This window comes from Gallus gallus, chromosome 2 (genome assembly GCF_016699485.2).
Source record: "Gallus gallus isolate bGalGal1 chromosome 2, bGalGal1.mat.broiler.GRCg7b, whole genome shotgun sequence".
Lineage (NCBI taxonomy): Eukaryota > Metazoa > Chordata > Aves > Galliformes > Phasianidae > Gallus > Gallus gallus.
The window spans coordinates 117687947-117706912 of NC_052533.1; the positions used below are offsets into that span (position 1 = coordinate 117687947).

The following is an 18966-nucleotide window of genomic DNA, read 5'->3' on the forward strand; positions in this document are numbered from 1 at the left end:
AAGATATCATTTTCTTCAGCTTTGCAACAGATGTTGTCTGGAGGAAAGAGGAGACACCTCAGTACTACCGAAATCCCTTCCTGGATATCCATCACAGCTTTTAGGAAGTACGGACAGCTTTGTCTCAAGAGCAGCTGAATGTAATGAACAACGCTCCTGCACTCCATCAGGAAAAGGTCCACACGTACTTATATTCAAGGGTAGTAATCTATTTTAAAACAAGAATTTATTGTGTTATAGTATAAAGACACTAAACACAAAAACAAAGTGTTTAACAACATTAACATTGACACAAAATAAAAGCAAGATCATTTCAAGCCAATTCTGTACCCATTTCATGTGAGAAACTCTGAGTGAAAGAAAGTTACATACACAGGGTCACCCTATGGAAAGGATGGCACCACCTTCATCTAATTTAAACCCCCTTTCAGGGCATCATAGTATTGTCAGAATAGTTGCATTATTTTGAGGGCTCGAGTGGTATGTAGGCCTTGTCCTTGCCCTCTGTATATAGGAGAACTTACCAACAGATCTACAAGAGAACCAATGAATGCATTTCTACTGTAAACTAAAAGACTTGAGGTAAATTCTAATCTACCTTGGATTTCTTTTTCTCTTATTACAGAGGATTTCATTAAAGAGCAGCATAAATTTAGTTAACTTCATTGTAGTCCATGTGATAGCATAGATAAAAAAAAAACAATGCTTTGCATTACATCGCACATATCCAACAAAATACATACAGTATGTCATAAAGCTTCTTTGAAATCATGTATTGCAGAGCGGCAATCCAACATATGAAAAGATCTAAGTATCTGAGAAGATGCACTTCAACCATTTCTTCAGACACATTACCTTGTACCAAAATAAGGTCTCTTCACTGTGGACTATCTGAAAGGATCCGTTATGTGAACCAGTTGTATGAAAATAGATGTATTTCTCAAAGATGTGACAATCCTTTCAATCAATAATAAAGAGCAGTTAACAAGAATATACAGATTCAATATTCAGATCACTGCTCATTCACTTGAAGCATTTCCAAAAATAACAGATTTGATTAACTTAAAGCAATAAAATTTCTCTAAATAAAAAGTTAGGAGCACAACTATTTCATTTGCTTAAAATGATTATTTTTGGCTCTTAAAAGAATCTGAATTCTAGATCTTAAAGGCTGTTTGTGAAAGTATATATACACATCAAATTTATATCCAAAGCTAGATTTTACCATTGAGTTTTAAAGGCCAAGAGATATTTTCAATATAGTAGAAAAAATAGCAGTTCCTGAAGTATATTGTAGCCTCACTTTACTGACAATATCAATAATTGCTGTACAAAATACTTCTCCAAAGCAAATTCCTTTGAACTCTATCCACCCTGAGTTATGCTTCTATGATTTTTAAAAACGTTTTACACATTAGATAACAGAGAAGTATGTACAAGGCTATAAAATTTGTCAGTTATTATACAGCAGTTAAAAAATTCAGTACTATCAGCCAATTTTGTTTGTTTTTGTAGTTATTCATTCTGGGTTGTGTCACTGTTGATTTTCTGTTTTTTCTTTTAATCAAGTAGTTGCTTCATCTAAACATTCACATATTGACCACTTGATTCTTTATTTTAGAGTGCAACAATAAGGCAACAGTAAAAAAAAAAAAGTCATAGAAATTTTGCATACGTGTAAAGGTATTAAGTTTATAAAAGTGCTTCCTAAAAAGATAACCTAATTGCAGTATCAAAATATTACAGAGTGGTGAGAACAACTATCTATTAATTCAATAAAATGTTGCTCCATAGAAAATACATCAATCTGGTTTTAGGCTTTTTCATCTTTTTTTGGGGGGGCGGGGGGGAAGGGGAGGTGAAGTAAAAGCCTGGAGGAAAAACAAAACAAAACATAATGGTTGTGAGGGACAAGCAAGTTAAGAAAATATACTTTAGTCTAAACTTAAATAAGAAGGTCCACACTTTTTTGTCAAAACATTAAGCCTCTGTCAAAAATGTATTTTTTTTTCTTTTTATAGTACAGGATTAAAAGACAAGATGATGCTTACAAGGTAAAGAAATAATTTACATGAAAATATCTTCTGACAAAGCTTTTCAATCAAAATATTTTGTAACATTCAAACATGACATACAACAACAAAAGAAACAGTGAATGCAAACAAAAATGTTATATGATTTCTTTCAAACACATAAATAAATGAAATATTGGTGTAGGCAGTAGGGCTCATGCTGATGGCTAGCAGGAAATAACAGTGTGCAATCTATTTGGAAAAAGCTCTAAAGTACAAATTACAAGCCCAATTTTGGACTGCAGCAAGTTCAGTTATATCACTGCCATCCTCTCTTATCTCCAAAATAAATTCTTGATTAAATCATTCATACCCTAAATTACTCATACCTTTGCTTCAGAGATATGAATAACTATATACAAAAAGTAGTTTTATTTCACCATAGGGATAACATTGTACCTCCCTGCCAATGTCACTTGGAAAACCTTCCATGTCAAAACAATTTGACAGCAGACAAACAATTTAATAAATATGCAATGATCTTATTACAGTCCTTCAGCTAAGCATGTTAACTCATGCTGCTAGTTTTGTGATCACAGTGCATAGAATCCAAATACAAAAGAATGGGGTGGCTTTTAAGGTAAAGGTAGATCCCTTGCTTATAATTCAAATATCTGAAACTTTCCTAAGCTCTATTATGCATCAATCTTTTTGTGGCAGGAGCAAAACCTTTCCCTGGTACAATGTCCATTGCCGGCAATGGATGCACCAAAACCGCCAAGGAGTTCAGTGTTATTGCACAATATATGAAGACCTGGAATTCTTCCAAAAGCTTAAAATAAAAATAATGGAATTATTCTGACATTTCTGGACACCTGCATTAATACTGTATGACTAATAAAAGCATGTCAGTTGCATGGACTGAACCAGCGATCAACATGCGCCCAGAATGCACACTAGTAAAAATGCAGTCAAAGGAAGTAGTCTTCTTTGCCTATAGGTCACTTCCAGTCAAAGGTTAAAGTTCAAAGACTGAATGATCAAAGTGCTCATTTTCTCAGTAGGACTATCTTCTGCTACGAGGATCACAAAATGGTGGCATCAACATGTGTCATCTTTAAAATAAAATAAAAAAAAAAGAGTATTTATGACAAATATATAAACATTCTAAGTCCTAATTACCAAGGTGATGTATGCATAAGCAATTCCTGGCATTGAAATTATGACGCAGTGGGAACACACCAATTGAATAAGTTCACAATTTTGTTCAATAATGACTCAAGAAAAAGAGAATATAAAATATAAAATTTCTGAACTACTATACACACATTCTTAAGTGTATTAGCATTGGCAGGCAGTCAATTAAAAGGACAATAATTAGCACATTCAATACTTAGAAAGTCAATCACGAGGAAAAGGAAATACCAAATACGCTTAACATCTTGCTCCCTTGAAGTAAAAGCAGGTCTACATCCATGTATGAAATTAAGAAATTCTTTCATAAGGAATATACGTATATGGGGAAGTGTCAGCAGTCGGTTTATCCAGATGCCTCCAATCTCAATGCTTTTTTATGCTTCTCAAGAATCAACACAAACTACAGCTGATTGAATCATGCAGAAGCAATAGATCACTACTGTAATACTGAAACTTCAAAAGTGAAAATATTTACATTCACTGAATTCCATGTACTGTGACTGAATCTATTGAAAAAGAGTATGCCATACATTTCTGCACTGCACTTTAATATTTAAATATAAATATTTGCCTGAGGAAACTTACCCATTTAAATCTTTTATTTCAAACATCAACCTGCAGAATATTTGCAACCGGTAATGGGAGATATTAAGCTTGTTAATGGAAAGCAAACTTACTGCCTGGTAATTTTTAATGCACCTACTTGTAACCTCACACACACAGAAAAGGTAGCCATACAAACAGCATACGTTACTAAATCCATAAGCAGTAAAAATAGAAGTAGCAGCAAACAGTTCTACATTCTCACTGGGAAAACACAATGTCCTCAATACTATTACACATGAGGAAAAAAAAGAGCCTTTATTTTGTTAAGAAGGCAAGGAACAAAAAAGTTGTACATGTAAGAAAAAAAACAATGGGTAAGAAGGCAAGAGAGATAGAAGAGGGGTTTAAGCAGAAAGTTTAGAAGAAATGTCGGGGAAAACACCTCCTAAAAATAAATAAATAAATAAATAAATAAACACAAAGCAGTAAGGAAGTGCTGGCTGAAAACGATCGCCACCGTCACATACTTTTTTCCCCCATAAAATTCTACTTCTTGACAACACAAAAGAATAGACAACAGCTTTATGAAACTAATTTCAGCCTAGATGGCTAGGAAAACCTTATCTGGAAGATCCTCTTTTGTCTTTGACACACAGCACAACCAACTCTGAGAAAGTCAATGTGAAATTCAATGTACAGTTGAAGGAGATGTTGAGTATGGTACCTAACCTAGAATTTTTTTTAGATCTCAAAGAGATCATCAGTAAGAGGAAACAGGAGTTTTGAAAGTAGGCTTTTGAGGACACTTCAGTTTGTAACAAGTAAGGCTCTATAACTGTTTATGGAATAAGTTGCTTTGTTGAGGTAGGGATGAAATGCAATTTTTATCTAACAGACATTAGTAGGTTTTATTTTTTTTTAATTTAAGAATTTAAAATGATTGGAAGCTTGATAATCTTTTAATTATGATCTCCTTTGTAATTAGTAACTAAAAAGGAAGCAAAAACAAATGAAAATACAAAGCAAAACAGTAAGTTATTTAAATGAACTGACTTGTTTTCTCACCTCTTCGGTTGCTTTTCTAAGTTACTCCAACTTAGCAGGTTTTCTGACTTTCAGAAAACAACTACTGAATAACTACTTCAAAGTAACTAAATGATCTGTTCAATAGAATACAAGCAGCTTGATTTTCTTTTTGATTCTCAATTAAATGGTAACTTTCAGAGTCAAATAGCCACATTTTTTTCCATGCTCATTTGATCTTTTGCTTACTTAACTCAAATTTCATGAATAAGAAACAGAAGTAGAATCTGTTCTACTTGAGAGGACTTCAATTCCCAAACAAAAGATGACTACAGTACCAATGCAAAGTAAACAGGACTTACTTTACTACATAAAGCCAATAAATGAAACTTATCTTCATTTCTCTTTAGAAATAACTAGCAAGTAAAAACAGAATTAAAATAGTAAATAATTTTTCCCAAAATTGCCAATAAAGAGAAAGCAAACTCAAAATAATTAAGCACCAAAAACATGGCAAGTGTGAAAAAACAGCAAGAGAAAGTACTGAATAATCTAGTGAAGATGAAAAATCCAGCCTTATCCTTGCAGAGAAAGAGTATAATTATTGTTGGAGTCAATTTCATAAACAGCATTATTTACAACCATGTGATAAGCAGTCCTAAATTTCTTAAACACCTGTTAACCATAGGACATACAGCTCTGGCCTTACTGTGATTGAAGTCAACTTGTTTTAGAGAGACAATCAGAGCACCACAAGTAACACAGTTGCATTCTGTTCCACCTCCACTTACCAAAAAAACATGGGTGTCAGCAAGTATTATGAACTGGCATTTCTGGGTTTTTAAGAACTTAAGCATGAAAGCAGCACTGTCTCTCCAGTCCTGTTATCTCAAACTACCTGACCTCACTTCACATACGGAAGAAAATGATGCAGAAAAATACAAAAGAAAAATGATGGGTGTTTCAGTTAAAGGTAAGACCAGCTCCTCCCTGCATCATCTAAGCATACAGTATTTTCTGCTCTTTCCCAACGACAAAGGCTTCTGGTAACTACTATTTGATAGTATTTTCCTAGTAAAAGCCAAGAACACACTGGCCAACAAGAGAAGAGAAAAGGAAAGCATGGCCTAACTCTGTCCCTCCCATCCTGCCTTACTTTCTTTTCTGGACCAGACAGAACTAGCACATACAGCCAACCCTAGCTCTGAGAAGATGATGACAAATGCTGAAGTAGAAGAAAGAAACCACACAGCATAAAGTTGGATAGAGAACAGATGGCAAGGAAAAACAACAGCAACAAAAAAAACAACACTAGCACTATAGACACTGTTGTATTATATGAAGCAATTTCTGTACATAAATATTTATCATGTACACACGAAATCTTATTACTACATTTCTAACTGTAAGTTCCTAAGGGTCTTTAAGTCACCCAAATGTCTCACACTCTGAAAATTCTGGCACATAGCGGAATTAACTGAAAATATGTGGTTGTTAGAAACATGTAAGTTTACTTCTACAGCAGTGAAAGCCTTAAAAGCATTACGGCCAATAGGAGAAAAAAAAAAAAGAGCTACACTTCCTCCATCTAAAACTTAAGACCTGTCATGAACTGAGACAATTTCCAAGAACTATTATTCAAATTTAGTCCAACAATTCAGAACATATGAATCCGTGCTGTTTAAATTTCAGTTGGGAATTTTTAAAATGAGATATACAGAAACTCACAAAATTCACAACAAGTATCTGAGAAACGGCACTTCATAAACTTTTGAAATTAATGAGTTAAAGACCTTCAATGCGTTTATTGTTCATTCCCACATTTGAATTGTCTTCTGTTTAAAAAAAAACCTTCAAAATTCCTGATCCTAGTGAAATACTTACCATGATACCACCATTTTGTTTTCTTTGGATTCTTGTTACATGTTCTTACATAAAATGAGTTATCTGGAGGTCGCCTCTGCAACAGAAGAAAAGACCTACAAATAATCAAACAATCCCCATATAGTGAATACATGAACTATTTAAGAAGTTCATGAAAGGTTATTACGTGAGTATAGTGAAAGTAAGGTAACAAACAGGGATAGCCATCTTGCAAGAAAAATCTAGGTAATAGCTTTTACTGCAGATAATCCAAGCTAAGATTCCATGAAAAATTCCAAATAGCCTGGAGGAAGACTGGGTAGGAATATGTGGGTGTTAGGAAGAATAAATAAAGAGGAGAGCCCATGAGAAAGGAACAGCTTTTGATTAAAAAAATAAGAGAGAGAAAGAGAAATTCCTTTTCAGTTCTTTATCTAATTGTTATATATTAGGTTCAGTTCACACCCATAAATCCCAGCTTGGAATGGGTGAAAAATGAACTTTGGTTAAGTTGCCATCAAACAAATGTCTGATCAGTATTTCATATTCCTTGGTTTTCTTCATAAGAGTCATGGTTGGGCAAACTCAGAGACAGAGGATATAACAAAGCAATTTGAGAGGCATTCTCCAAACAAAATCACATGACTAGGACTGACTGGGGCATGCTAAATATGCATGTTGGGAAAGCACAGATGTACAAGCTCTGACCAAATTAACTTCCACAGAAATTCCACTCCAAGACTAATGGTCAAGAGTAAAAGAGCAACCTCTTTTACAAGAAAAGTCTGAGCATCGCTCATTTATGACCAAAAAGCAGCTTAGAATCATTTACTTTTCTGAAATAAAAGCGATCAAGGTCAATAAAAAAGTACAACTGCAAAATCTTAGACATCTGCAAAAAAGACATTTCAACAGTCATTTTGAGTTGCCTTTAGAGACAAACAATTTTAACAGAATTGTAAGAATTTAACTTTACATGTTAATATAACGTAATGACTTTGTACAAGTAGAAACATTCAATTCATGCTTCTTCTCCAATAAAGACATACAAACAGGTTACCATCAAAAAAAGTTACAAAGTACTTACTGTACTATTTAATTTGGAGTTCTAGCTTAATATTTTCAAATAGCAGAAATTTAGATATAGCAGGTTTGCCTATTTTAGAATTTCAGAAACAAAAAATCTTACTTCATATAGTAGACAGCTAATAATTTTCACTTATTCTACTCCAGTGGTGCTGAAATCAGCAGGTGGTGGCAACTCTGCCCATCACAGGATGGATGGATCACTAGCTGGAACTAGATGATCTTTAAGGTCCCTTCCAACCCAAGCCAGTGACTCTATGACAAAAAAAACTCATACCTTTTCTTTGCAGCTGGAAAGCATGCTAATAATGCTAAGACAAACAGATTGCACTGAGAGAGCTGGAGACCAGTCTTCTGTTAGAATGGACAAACAGATATGACCATTGCTATAAACATGTGGATGAACAGGAATATTGTCACCAGTAAACATGACCTAAAAAAAAAATACACAAATGTAACCTACTGTCCAACTTTTAAATAAAACTACACAGTTTTTGTATTAAAAAAAAAAGTGGGTTCTGACATTTCATTTAAAATAAATAACACAATATGCCATATTATATTCATTCATTTTTTGAGCTATTAGTAAAAATGTAAAATGAAATGACAGAAGCCTTGTTAGCTAGTGAAGGTGAAGTTGCATAAATGGCTAAACGCAGTTTTTTCCTATGAATAGCTACAAAACAAAAAGAATACAAAAGCAACAAATATATCAAACTGAAGTTTTTAAGTCTTGCAACCTCAGTCTTTCACATCCTAAGGAATACAGCTGAGTACCCAGAAGGTTAGATTCACAAATTAGTATTTCTACAGACACAACAGGACATGAATTCTGGACAACTCAAGAAGAGTTAAACACACTAATCCTATTAGCTATAACATAAAGAACTCTTACAATCACAGTACATTATCACATAGGAAATATTTTAAATGGTTATTTAAGCGGAATTTTCTTTTATTTAACAGAAGTGAACAACAGAAAACAGCAGTGAGAACCTCAACTCCTCTCTATTAAAGGATCACAAAGGTTAGAAAATCAATTTTGGCAATTATTGCTCTTACAGTAAGTTTGACAAAAACACGAGGTCAGCTCAGGACCAATGAAAAAGGGGTAAAAACCAAAATCCTCACAGCAGCATTATCCTCCTGAGCTCCTTATCCAACATAAGCACTGTAATCTTTTACAAAATGACATAATAAATCTCTACCACTCAAATCACAACATCTTCTTAAGATTTTCTAAGTTCATGTACATGTACACACATCCCATCTCATTACTGACTACCAGAAAGAAGTTTCTTTCACCTTAATCACAAATGAACCTGAGGTGAGAAAGCTCAACCTATTTGCAAAATCACATGCAATTTTTTTTATGGCAGCAGAAAAAAGTGGATGCAGAATGATCCTTATCTGGTATTTCTTATGCACTGAAAAGCTTACCTTCATTACTTAGTAATGTATTTAATTTCTAACTAATGTTTCCATTTTACAGGAAAACCAGGACTAGTCATACTAGTAAGTAAAAGCATGCATGCTATAACAGACAACATTCAATCAAGGCAGAAAACAATCAAGTGATTAAACAGCGGAAACATAAACTGTCAATTCAGAGGAAGTAGATTTATAGGAGAAAGAATCATAAATCAAGAGCTTTAAAACAGAGAATGAAATTATTGTAGAGCAGCATGATGGAAATTCTAGCCATTACAACAACAAAATATCCAGTACTTAAATTCTTAATTGCCTTTTATGGTTACAAAGAAAAAAATACACTTGTCTATGTGCACTGATCTAGATTGCTGTTTTACAATAATTTGCACAGTCACATGCACATGTTGGATAATGAGTACAAACAGTACCTACTTGGAATCAAAACAAAGTGGGTCCTGTGGATCACCTATGAGTAGCTTACTGCAAACCTGACGAAATGCAGATGGGAATGGAATGTGCCAGTTTGTTCCTTAAAACCTGAGACCTAAGAGTCAGCATTTCTAGTTTTTACCTTAATATGTAAGGATCTGTATTTTTACAGTTTAAGTGACTGCTCCTTGCTGGAGCTTCAACAACCATGAGAAAAGCAGAGATGACTCTTCAATCTTTGAGCTGAAACAGAGCCAGAACTAAAGCACTCTTGTTTCTTCTTCCATTCTCAGGAGAGCCAAAGTGATAACTGAACACCCACTTTCCTCCTACAAGCCATGATTTGTAACATTCCTCTCTCAGGTAACAGACAGATGGATGTACAGAACTCATTCTGCACCCCAGTAGTAATGCTGCCCCTCCAGTACTTAATGTTGCCAGGAAAGCAGTAGCTCACACCTTAATTATAACTATTAGATTTGTAGACCTCTCAGAGATGCCAGCTATTTATGAGAACTCCTATCACATTAACAGCACTTTGACAACCATATTAACAATGGCAGTAGAGAAGGTGGAAGAGGTTTAAAAAGGAACTAGAAGCTGAAGAGGAAACAAAAGAATTGTTTGTTGTTCACTCCTGTGCCGCAGCAAAAAGAACCTTCCTACTATACTGTGTTGCTCTTTCATGGTATATAAGTAAATAAACCTCAAGCGTACACCGTTCTTTCATATTCCATGAAACCATGTGGACTGCAGTAGGCACTACACTTCACTGAAGACTTGTTTCAATTTACGTTAAATGTGTTGTACAGATGTGTTTTTTCTAGAAACAACTAATCCTCATGTTAGGATATAAAAACAGCATTAATATTCAGCATGTGTCACACAATTATTACTTAGAGGTAGAATTAAATAGGAAGGAAGAAAGCAGATACCTGAGGCGAATCAAAAGGATACCGGCTACTGAACTTAAATAGAAGTTGAAATTTCTCCCCTTCATATAGCGTTCCTGGAGCACCTTCCATGTCTACAATCCACCTAAGAATGGAGAAAAAAAAAGTAGTATTATAGACCAACAAATGATTATTTTTCTGCTGGAGCACAGGACAAATAAAATCACCTACCATGCAGCCAATCTGCCAAACTCTCCATTAGTATAGCTATTGCAGAAGTGAATAATGCACCAAGCCCACACTTGAAAGAAACAAGCTTAGTATTACATTTACAGGCACTGCCATAGCACTGCAAATTATGATGACTTAAACTCATCACAGACTCATCAATTCCCTGTTACTTGAGCCACAGCTGACAAAGAAGACTTCCAAAGACTATTCCTACAAAAAAATAGGCTTGGAATAAAACAGAATAGTGGGCATTCTCCTTCCATGTTGTTTCTATTTTTCTGGCAAGGAAATCATCAATACAGTTTATTAAAATAAAATCTGCATCCCTGGTGAGAAGGAATGATGCTCCTGCACTGACATCTATGCAGAAGTCAGAAGCAAGATGCTACATAATCTGATACACAAGGAAACTGCAAAACTGAAAAGGTTAACAGCATAGAAATGAAAAGGTCATAGAAAATTAAAAATAGAAAATGGATAGCTTGCAACTGTAATTGAGATGTACTTTCTTTTCTTCTGTACCTGATCCTTCCGTCACAACAGGGAATAAACTGACATGTTTTGGTTTTTTTTAAATCTAGGCAAAAATATGATTCTGTGCAGTGTTCATGACAAATAGCAACACCTTGCTATGTCAATTCCATCACTTTGGACTTCTGTTGGTCGTTTAATATCATCCTTTGTAGAACTGTTTCCCCATTGTCTTTCACAGACTGAATTTTACACATCTGAGGGATAAAGTAACGTAAAGATTTAGCAAGAGACTACAAAAACTCTCAGATAATAACATTTACATCAGTTGCAAGTGAGACAGATGAGATTTTTCAGAACAGAAATGCATTCAAAGAACAAGGTCTGTTTCAGCTGAAAGTTCTGATGATACTACTCCCAACCTCTCTCCATTCTGCTATCATATAGGCTATCCCAGTATTTAAGTGATGTACACTTTTCAAATAATCACAGAATGGTTTGGGTTGGTGGGGACTTTTAAGATAATCTAATTCCAACCCCCTGCTATAGGCAGGGACACCTCCCTCTAGACCTGGCAGCTCAAAGCCACATCCAGCCTGGGCTTGAATGTCTCCAGGGTGGGGGCATCCACAACCTCGCTGTTCCAGCATCTCATCACCCTCACAGTAAAGAATTTCTTCCTAATATCTAGTCTAAATCTACCCTCTTCCAGTTTAAAGCCATTTCCCACCCACCCTGACACTACATGCCTTTATAAAAAGTCCCTCTTCAGCTTTCCTGTAGGCCCCCTTCAGGTACTGGAAGGCCACTATAAGGTCCCTCCAGCGCCTTCCCTAGGCTGAAGAGCCCTAACTCTCTCAGACTGTCCCTGTAGGGCAGGTGTTCCAGCCCTCTGAACACCTCTGTGACCCTCCTCTGGACCCACTCCAACGGCTCAATGTCTTTCATGTGTTGATGGATCCAGAACTGAACGCAATACTCCAGGTGGGGTATGAGAAGAGTAGAGGGGCAGAATCATCTCCCTCGACCTGTATTTGTGCTTGGGATTGCTCTGATCCAGGTGCAAGACTTGGTACTTAGCCCTGCTGAACTTCATGAGGTTGGCATGGGCTCAAGTCTCAAGCCTGTCCAGGTCCCTCTGGATGGCATCCCTTCCCTCTAGCATGTTGACTGCACCACTCAGCTTGGTGTCACCTGAAAACTTTCTGAGGGTGCACTCAATCCCACTGCCCACGTTGCCTATAAAGATGTTAAATGGTATTACTTCCAGCATCAATCCCTCATCTTCCTCTCTACTGCACTAAAATTATTTTATTTTTAGAAAAATTGCTTCCCTGCAGAACTGCTGTCATCCTCTTCAGGAGGAACACATCCCAGACAGTAATAAGGTAATGACTGTAATGGGAAAGAGTCCTCTAATTGTAGGTGAAGCAAGGGGTGTCACTGTATGTTACAGAGTTTGATTGTATGGAACTCACAGTTGGCAATTACACGGTTGAGTGCCTCTGGGTAAGGATTAGGGGGAAAGCAAATAAAATGGGTTATTGTTGCGGGAACCTATTATAGATCATCCAACCAGGATGACAACACCAATGAATTACTTTACAATGAATTAAGGGATATCTCTAGAACAGTTGCCCTTGTCCTTATGGATGACTTCTGCATCCCAGCTGTTAACTAGGAATATCATGTATCTGATATAAATAGGCCCAGGAGATTACTAAGTGAGCTTACTAGGAAAGGTGCCCTCCTAGATTTGTTACTTGTAAACAGAGAGAGTGCCAGTAAAGTGGCAATTAGCAGCCATCTTTGGCCACAGTGACCACAAAGCAGCTGAGTTTCAAATCTTTGGTGACAGGAAAACTGCCACCAAAACTTCAGCACTGGATATGGGGAAAGCAGGCTGCTCAGGAAATTAGTTTGCAAGATGCTCCAGAAATCTGCTTTTCAAGATGTTGGCATCCATCAGTGCTGGCCACTTTTAAGATTTGTAAGAGCAAAAGGAACTCCAATGTGTCAGAAATCAAACAAGAGGAGATTAAGGCTGGCCTGGCTGTGCGGGGATCTTCTTCACAACCTCAGGTGGACAAAGAAAGTGTACTGACGCTAGAATTAAGATCAGGCAACATGGGAGAACTGGAGACACTGTATGCTATCCTAGGGAGAAAATTTGTGTAGTCAGAGCTCAGTTAGGGTTGATGCTGGCTAGTACTTCAGGGAGCAACATTGGCTCATTACTTGACAAGTGAAGTCACCTCACAAACAGGGATGTTCATTAAATGCTTCCCCTTTATGCCTTTTTTGCCTTTATCTTCAATACTGATGATAGAACTCCGGGAGCTCCAGAGGTGAGCTAGAAGAAAGACAAACTCCCAGCCAACTGTGAACTCGTGCAGGATCTGCCATTCCAGCTGATTACACGAAAATCTGTGGAGTGTGATGGGATTCATCCCAAGGTACTCATAGAGCTCACCATAAAATCCCTCTCTCTTTTTCAATGGTCTTAGAGATCTGGAGAGGTTTCAGCTAGCTGGAAGTTAGCAAATGTTTTAATTTTCAAGAAGGGCAATAAATATGACCCTGGTAATTACAGGCCAGTCATTCTCACTTCAGTGCCTTGTAAACAATATAGAAAATTATTCTGGAAGTTACTGAAAAAACACTTGAAGTAATGCAGTCATTGGTTTGTTATGTGAAAGTCCTCCTTCACTAACTTAACTGCCATGTACACCAAGGTTGTTCATATAGCTAAACAAAGGAAACCAGTAGATGTGGGGTATTTTTGCTTGTTTTTTATTTCTGAAAAGTTTTAACACTTACAGTAACCTTCTAGGCAAAATGTCCAGCACCCAGCTAGACAAGTACACAGTATGACAGGTAAACAATTGGTTCACATGTCAGGCTCAAAGGACTATAGTAAATGGGGTTACATCAGAATGGCAGTCACTATTGGGGTTCCACACTGTTCCACTTTAGAGCCCATTCTCTTCAGTGTTTTTATAACTGATCTGCATGCAGGACTCTAAGGACACCAGGTGAGTTTGTTAATGATACTAAATCGGTAGGAACTGTTGAATCCCTCAGAGGTAGGTAAAAAAGGCCTTGCAGAGAGATCTTGGCAAATCAGAGAAGTGGATGATCACTAACCACATGGAAGTTTAAAAAGAACAAGTGCCGAATTCCACACTTGGGATGGGTAACTCTGTATATATGTAAAGACTCAGGGGACAAGAGACTGGAAGACTCTTGTCCTTTGTAGAAAGTGGTTCTTGCTGTCATCAAGTTGAATCCAAATTAGCAGTGTGCTCTGGTAGCCAAAGCAGCCAACCATACCCTGCAGTATCATCAGGCCCAGCATTGTGTGCAGTTTTGGGAGCCACAACATAAGGACAAAGATATTATCCTGCATTCAAAGGAGGGTTATGAAGAAGGTGAAGAGCCTAGAGGGCAAAACAGCTAAGAGTGGCTGAAGACACTGAGTCTGTTTAGCCCAGAGAAGAGAAGGCTGAAGGGAAGCATCATGGCAGCCTACAACAACTTCTCACAAGAAGAGCAAAGGGACTAGTGCTGATCTCTGCACTCTGGTGACAGTACACAAGAGAATGGCATTGAACCTGCATCAGATTGAGTATTAGGAAAAAGTTCTTCCCCAGAGGGTGGTCAGATCCTGCAACTGGCTCCTCAGGGCAATGGCCATGGCTTTCAAGAAGAGCTTCGACAATACTCCCAGACAAAGTTTTAATTTCAGATGGTCTTGTGTAGACCCAGGAGATCGACTCAATGAGTCTTGTGGGTCCCTTCCAACTCAGGATATTCCGTAATGATTTATTCTAGCTGTAGTTGAGACTACTTACCTCTTGCTATATATTCTACTTTACATTTATAGACGCGCTGCATCAATACTATGCAGCTTTACTCGTCTCTGTGATCCAGAATCTTCACTTTCAAGTTTTTGAACAAGTTTCACTTCGAAACTAGTAGATTATCTTCACTTAGAAAGTAGAAGATAATTCTTTTTGGACACTGCTCTTCTTATGATTGAGGTACTACTGTTTTTTTTTTTGTTTGTTTGATTTGCTTAAGCCAAACTTCTAAACTAATGTGTATTAAAAAGAAACTGATTAAACTGGGTTTAAAATGACCCAGTTACATTATGGGCTTCAATTCATTGAGTCGGTTCCTTTCAAACCCAAGTGAATACAAATCTATACTGCACCAGCTCTAATTGCAATTTGATTAATAAACTCAGAACGTTCTACTTGGCATGAAAACCTTCGAAGGCCAAAAAAATATATGACATTTATAATGGCAGGAAGTTTTTAGAAAAATAAACTAGCACGACTGTAAACAGGAGGTTTCTATTTGTAAGGTATTGAAAGATATAAAAATTGTATGTTGCAAATAAAAACAAGAAAACAATGTAGCAGCACTCTGGTAACAAAGATATCCTTGGAATAATGGATAACTATACACATAAAGAAACCAAACTTTTACAACTCTTCATCTTCTGTAAAATGACTTGTAGTTGCTATTTCTCTTTAAAGAAGTGGGAAAAAAAAACTTTTGAGTTTTCTTTGAGAAGTAAAATGTTGATCTTTTTCCTCAAGAAAATGACAAAGTAAAGCGAGAAACAAAACTTGAAATTCATGAATTGTAAAGCAGTTTGTTATTAGTAACAAGTTCTGGAAAGCGCTATTTCAATTTGTTTCAATAATATTCATTGGCATCAAGTATCACAAAAGGCAGGAACATTAAAAAGCAACAGTTGTATAAAACCTCACATAGCACAGTCTGTGTGCCATCACCAGAAATGCAAATGTGAAGTGACTTCAACAACGCAGCTCAATGTTTGGTTTTTATATTGATCCATCAATCAATGGCATACATATTGCAGAAAACATAGCCTGAGATTCATACTTACATAGAAAACCTCAGTAGATGCAAAAAAATCTAACATCTCCCTAAAATTAAGCTAAGAAAAACCAGACAAAGTTATCAAAAAATGTTAACAGAGTCTAAGTCTTTGAATTTCAGCCAGTTGAAAAAGATTTAATACAAGGAAAACACCTGCTGACTTCAATGAAATGCAGAGAATACTTAACCACACCTGTTTCAGTTTTACTAATCACAGATAAAACCACAGCAAGGAGAACAGTGCAAAAAATGAATGTCAGCAACTTTGCTTTTTAAGAAGCTTTCTCCACTCCCTTCAGAAAATATGGATGGAAATTAATAACTATGAAACAGAGTCCAAATAACGTAAAAAAAAATCTACTCCGTTCTTCGATAGAATTTAGAGTAGTGTCACAGGCTAACAGATGCAAGAGTTTCTTAAATTACTCTATTCCAAAGCAACAAGAGTTTACACCAATTGCCATGTTGTTAAACAGTAACATGCCTAACATGAACTTAATGAATTCAATATACTGGCTCCTGAGACTACCCAGCACACTGCAGAAATACGCTCATTAATGAGAAAAATGTTTTATCCCCTGGATAAAAAAAAAACAGAAGTTCAGAATGTTACCTGAAATGATTAGTGGAAGATGTATGATGGGACTTTTCATTACTTACACTTTTCAGCTTGATAGCAAAAACTCAACAGTGTAGATATATATACACATACTTACTGTGTAATTGAATTTTGTACGCTCTTTTCATTTAGAGTCATTCCGGGAGGTGGATCATTTTGCAATGCCAATAGTTCTTTTTGTAATCTTTTCTAAAAAGAAAATGTTTAGAATATTTGAAATATTAAATGAAGTTCAACAATAAGCACAAGCATTTAAGCAAATTTTAATCAATTACTGAAAAATTAAAATTTTAAAATGAATCTAGTGTTAATTACAAAGTGTAATTAAAAGTAGAGAAAGAGGAAAGTCATCTCTAAGAAATCAAACTAAAAATTCACAGGCCTTAAGCTTAGAGTTTTGTCATTACAATTTCTCTAACATTTACAACAGCAGTAAGTGAAGCACAGCTGCACTGCAAAATACATAGGAGTGTCCAGGATTTTGTGATATAATAAAGATGTAAGTCGTGCCTCTATTCTTAACAGAGAATGTTCCATAATCCCCAGATAGCATCAGAGTTACAATTAATTTTCCAAGACCTTAAGAGTACAACTCCTCTTCGTTGTTTAAGATAATTCCATCTGGCATTGGTGCAAGTGTTTTCCTTGTTCTAGGTCATTCCAAAGGACAGAAGACAAAGCTAAACAGGATTATGTGATTTTGCAGAAAATAAACTACTTTATAACTTTTAAACAACTGCATCTTAATACCTACAAAGTAGTATTTACAGAAGTAGTGTACCAGTAGGACAGGTAATTCTCACCTTTATTCACAGGGAGAAGTCAGTAACTGCAACCTGCAAACTGCAACAAACTAACAGAGCTGTTGTACAGAGGAGTGATATGGGACCTCTGTAAAGTGTTACCATTGGCAATGTTTTCAAAGAGTATTTTTTCCTCTCCATAAAACGTTACACAATCTGTGTTGTCATTTCCAAGCCGTTCGTATAACGGGAAAAGTCAAGGCTCTCACATATCTTATTCTCCCTTTTCCTGTCAACACTTTCATGTTTACAGCCTACCAGACCATTTCCATCATCCTTACTATTCTAAATGTCCTTACATGAGATTTAAGGCTTACCTAGGACTAAGGATTACAAAATACATTTCCTTTTGGAGTTCAGTACCTGATTTTCATTCAACATACCTTTTTCTTTTTTAAGTGTACGTTTAAAACAAATTTGTAGCTTTGTTTTTTTTGTTGTTGTTTGTTTTTTTGTTGCTGTTTTTCTAAACTAATTTTCAAACTAATGTTCCCAATGCTGAATCACAATGTAAAAGTGATGATACATTCAGAAGAAGAATATTCAGACAAAACCTCAATAAAACAAGCCTCCCCAGAAAAGCAACCCTCTAACATTTCTACTGTGCAAAAAATGAAAACAAGTTTCAGCAAAGAAACTTATTGCTTTGAAATAAGGGAAACCACCAAGAAAAGCTGACTATCACTTCCTATCACACACGGAAAACACCAGTGCACATTTGACTAACAGGAAGTTCCTAGGCACAGCTCCTGCAGAAACGCCAGAAGGGGATGCCATCAGTCAAGAAACCTATCGCTATTCTGGACTTGTTCTTCACTTGGAAGAATCTCCCATTCAAAAGCAAGTCTTAGCAAAAGGCACGTTTTCCTTCAACCTCAGTATACCTGTTCTAACCCCACACCTTCCTCAGGTCTATGCAGGTATTATGTTTGTTATGACCATATGGATTTCATGCATCCCAGCACTGCTCCACTTGAGAATAAGGTCAGAAGGGGAAAAAAAAAACCACACAAGAGCACCACATATTAAACAATCCCAGCCCAGAGCAGCAGGAAATAGGACAGGAGACCAACAGCTGCCATCAGAGATGGCAGAGAAACTTTTCATTTTTTTTCAAGGTTCTCTAATCAGAGAAAGATGCAACTTCAGCTACATCTATCATCTTAAGATAACTTCTTTTGATACAAAAGAACAAAAATACCATGTCATAATCAATTTCTAGGTTTCTCCAGTCCCCACCATGACGAATCATGAAAGTGTTAGACAGCTCAAGGTGAAGAAAGTGCTTCTAAGGTTTCATAAGTGTTATTCTAGACACTACAGTCTAAAGATAGAAGCAAGGCAGTCTTTATACAAAGAGAATGCCTTTGACTGGACAAAATGATAAACAGTTAAGATTTGAAGCTTTGGTGTATAATTTTTTTTCCACATGGAAAAGTAAAGTATAC

At 36.2% G+C, this 18966-nt stretch overlaps 1 protein-coding gene across 4 annotated transcripts in view; it reads right to left on the reverse strand.

The window, feature by feature from the left end:
• Window positions 1–207: 207 nt before the first annotated feature.
• The window catches only part of UBE2W (ubiquitin conjugating enzyme E2 W (putative)), a 34233-nt gene continuing 15474 nt past the window's right edge, over window positions 208–18966 (reverse strand). For 2 of the 4 annotated variants that reach the window (XR_001465440.4, XR_001465439.4), the window contains exons 2-6: window positions 16813–16904; window positions 10523–10625; window positions 8005–8160; window positions 6663–6757; window positions 208–3127 (exon numbers count right to left, since the gene is read on the reverse strand). Coding sequence is in view for 2 of the 4 variants with exons in the window: in NM_001199481.2 (NP_001186410.1) it covers window positions 3114–3127; window positions 6663–6738; window positions 8005–8160; window positions 10523–10625; window positions 16813–16904 (441 nt within the window). In the remaining 2 variants the exon portion in view is untranslated. The remainder of the gene's footprint in view (window positions 3128–6662; window positions 6758–8004; window positions 8161–10522; window positions 10626–16812; window positions 16905–18966) is intronic. The other 2 variants (NM_001199481.2, XM_015282784.4) reach the window with 1 other exon arrangement.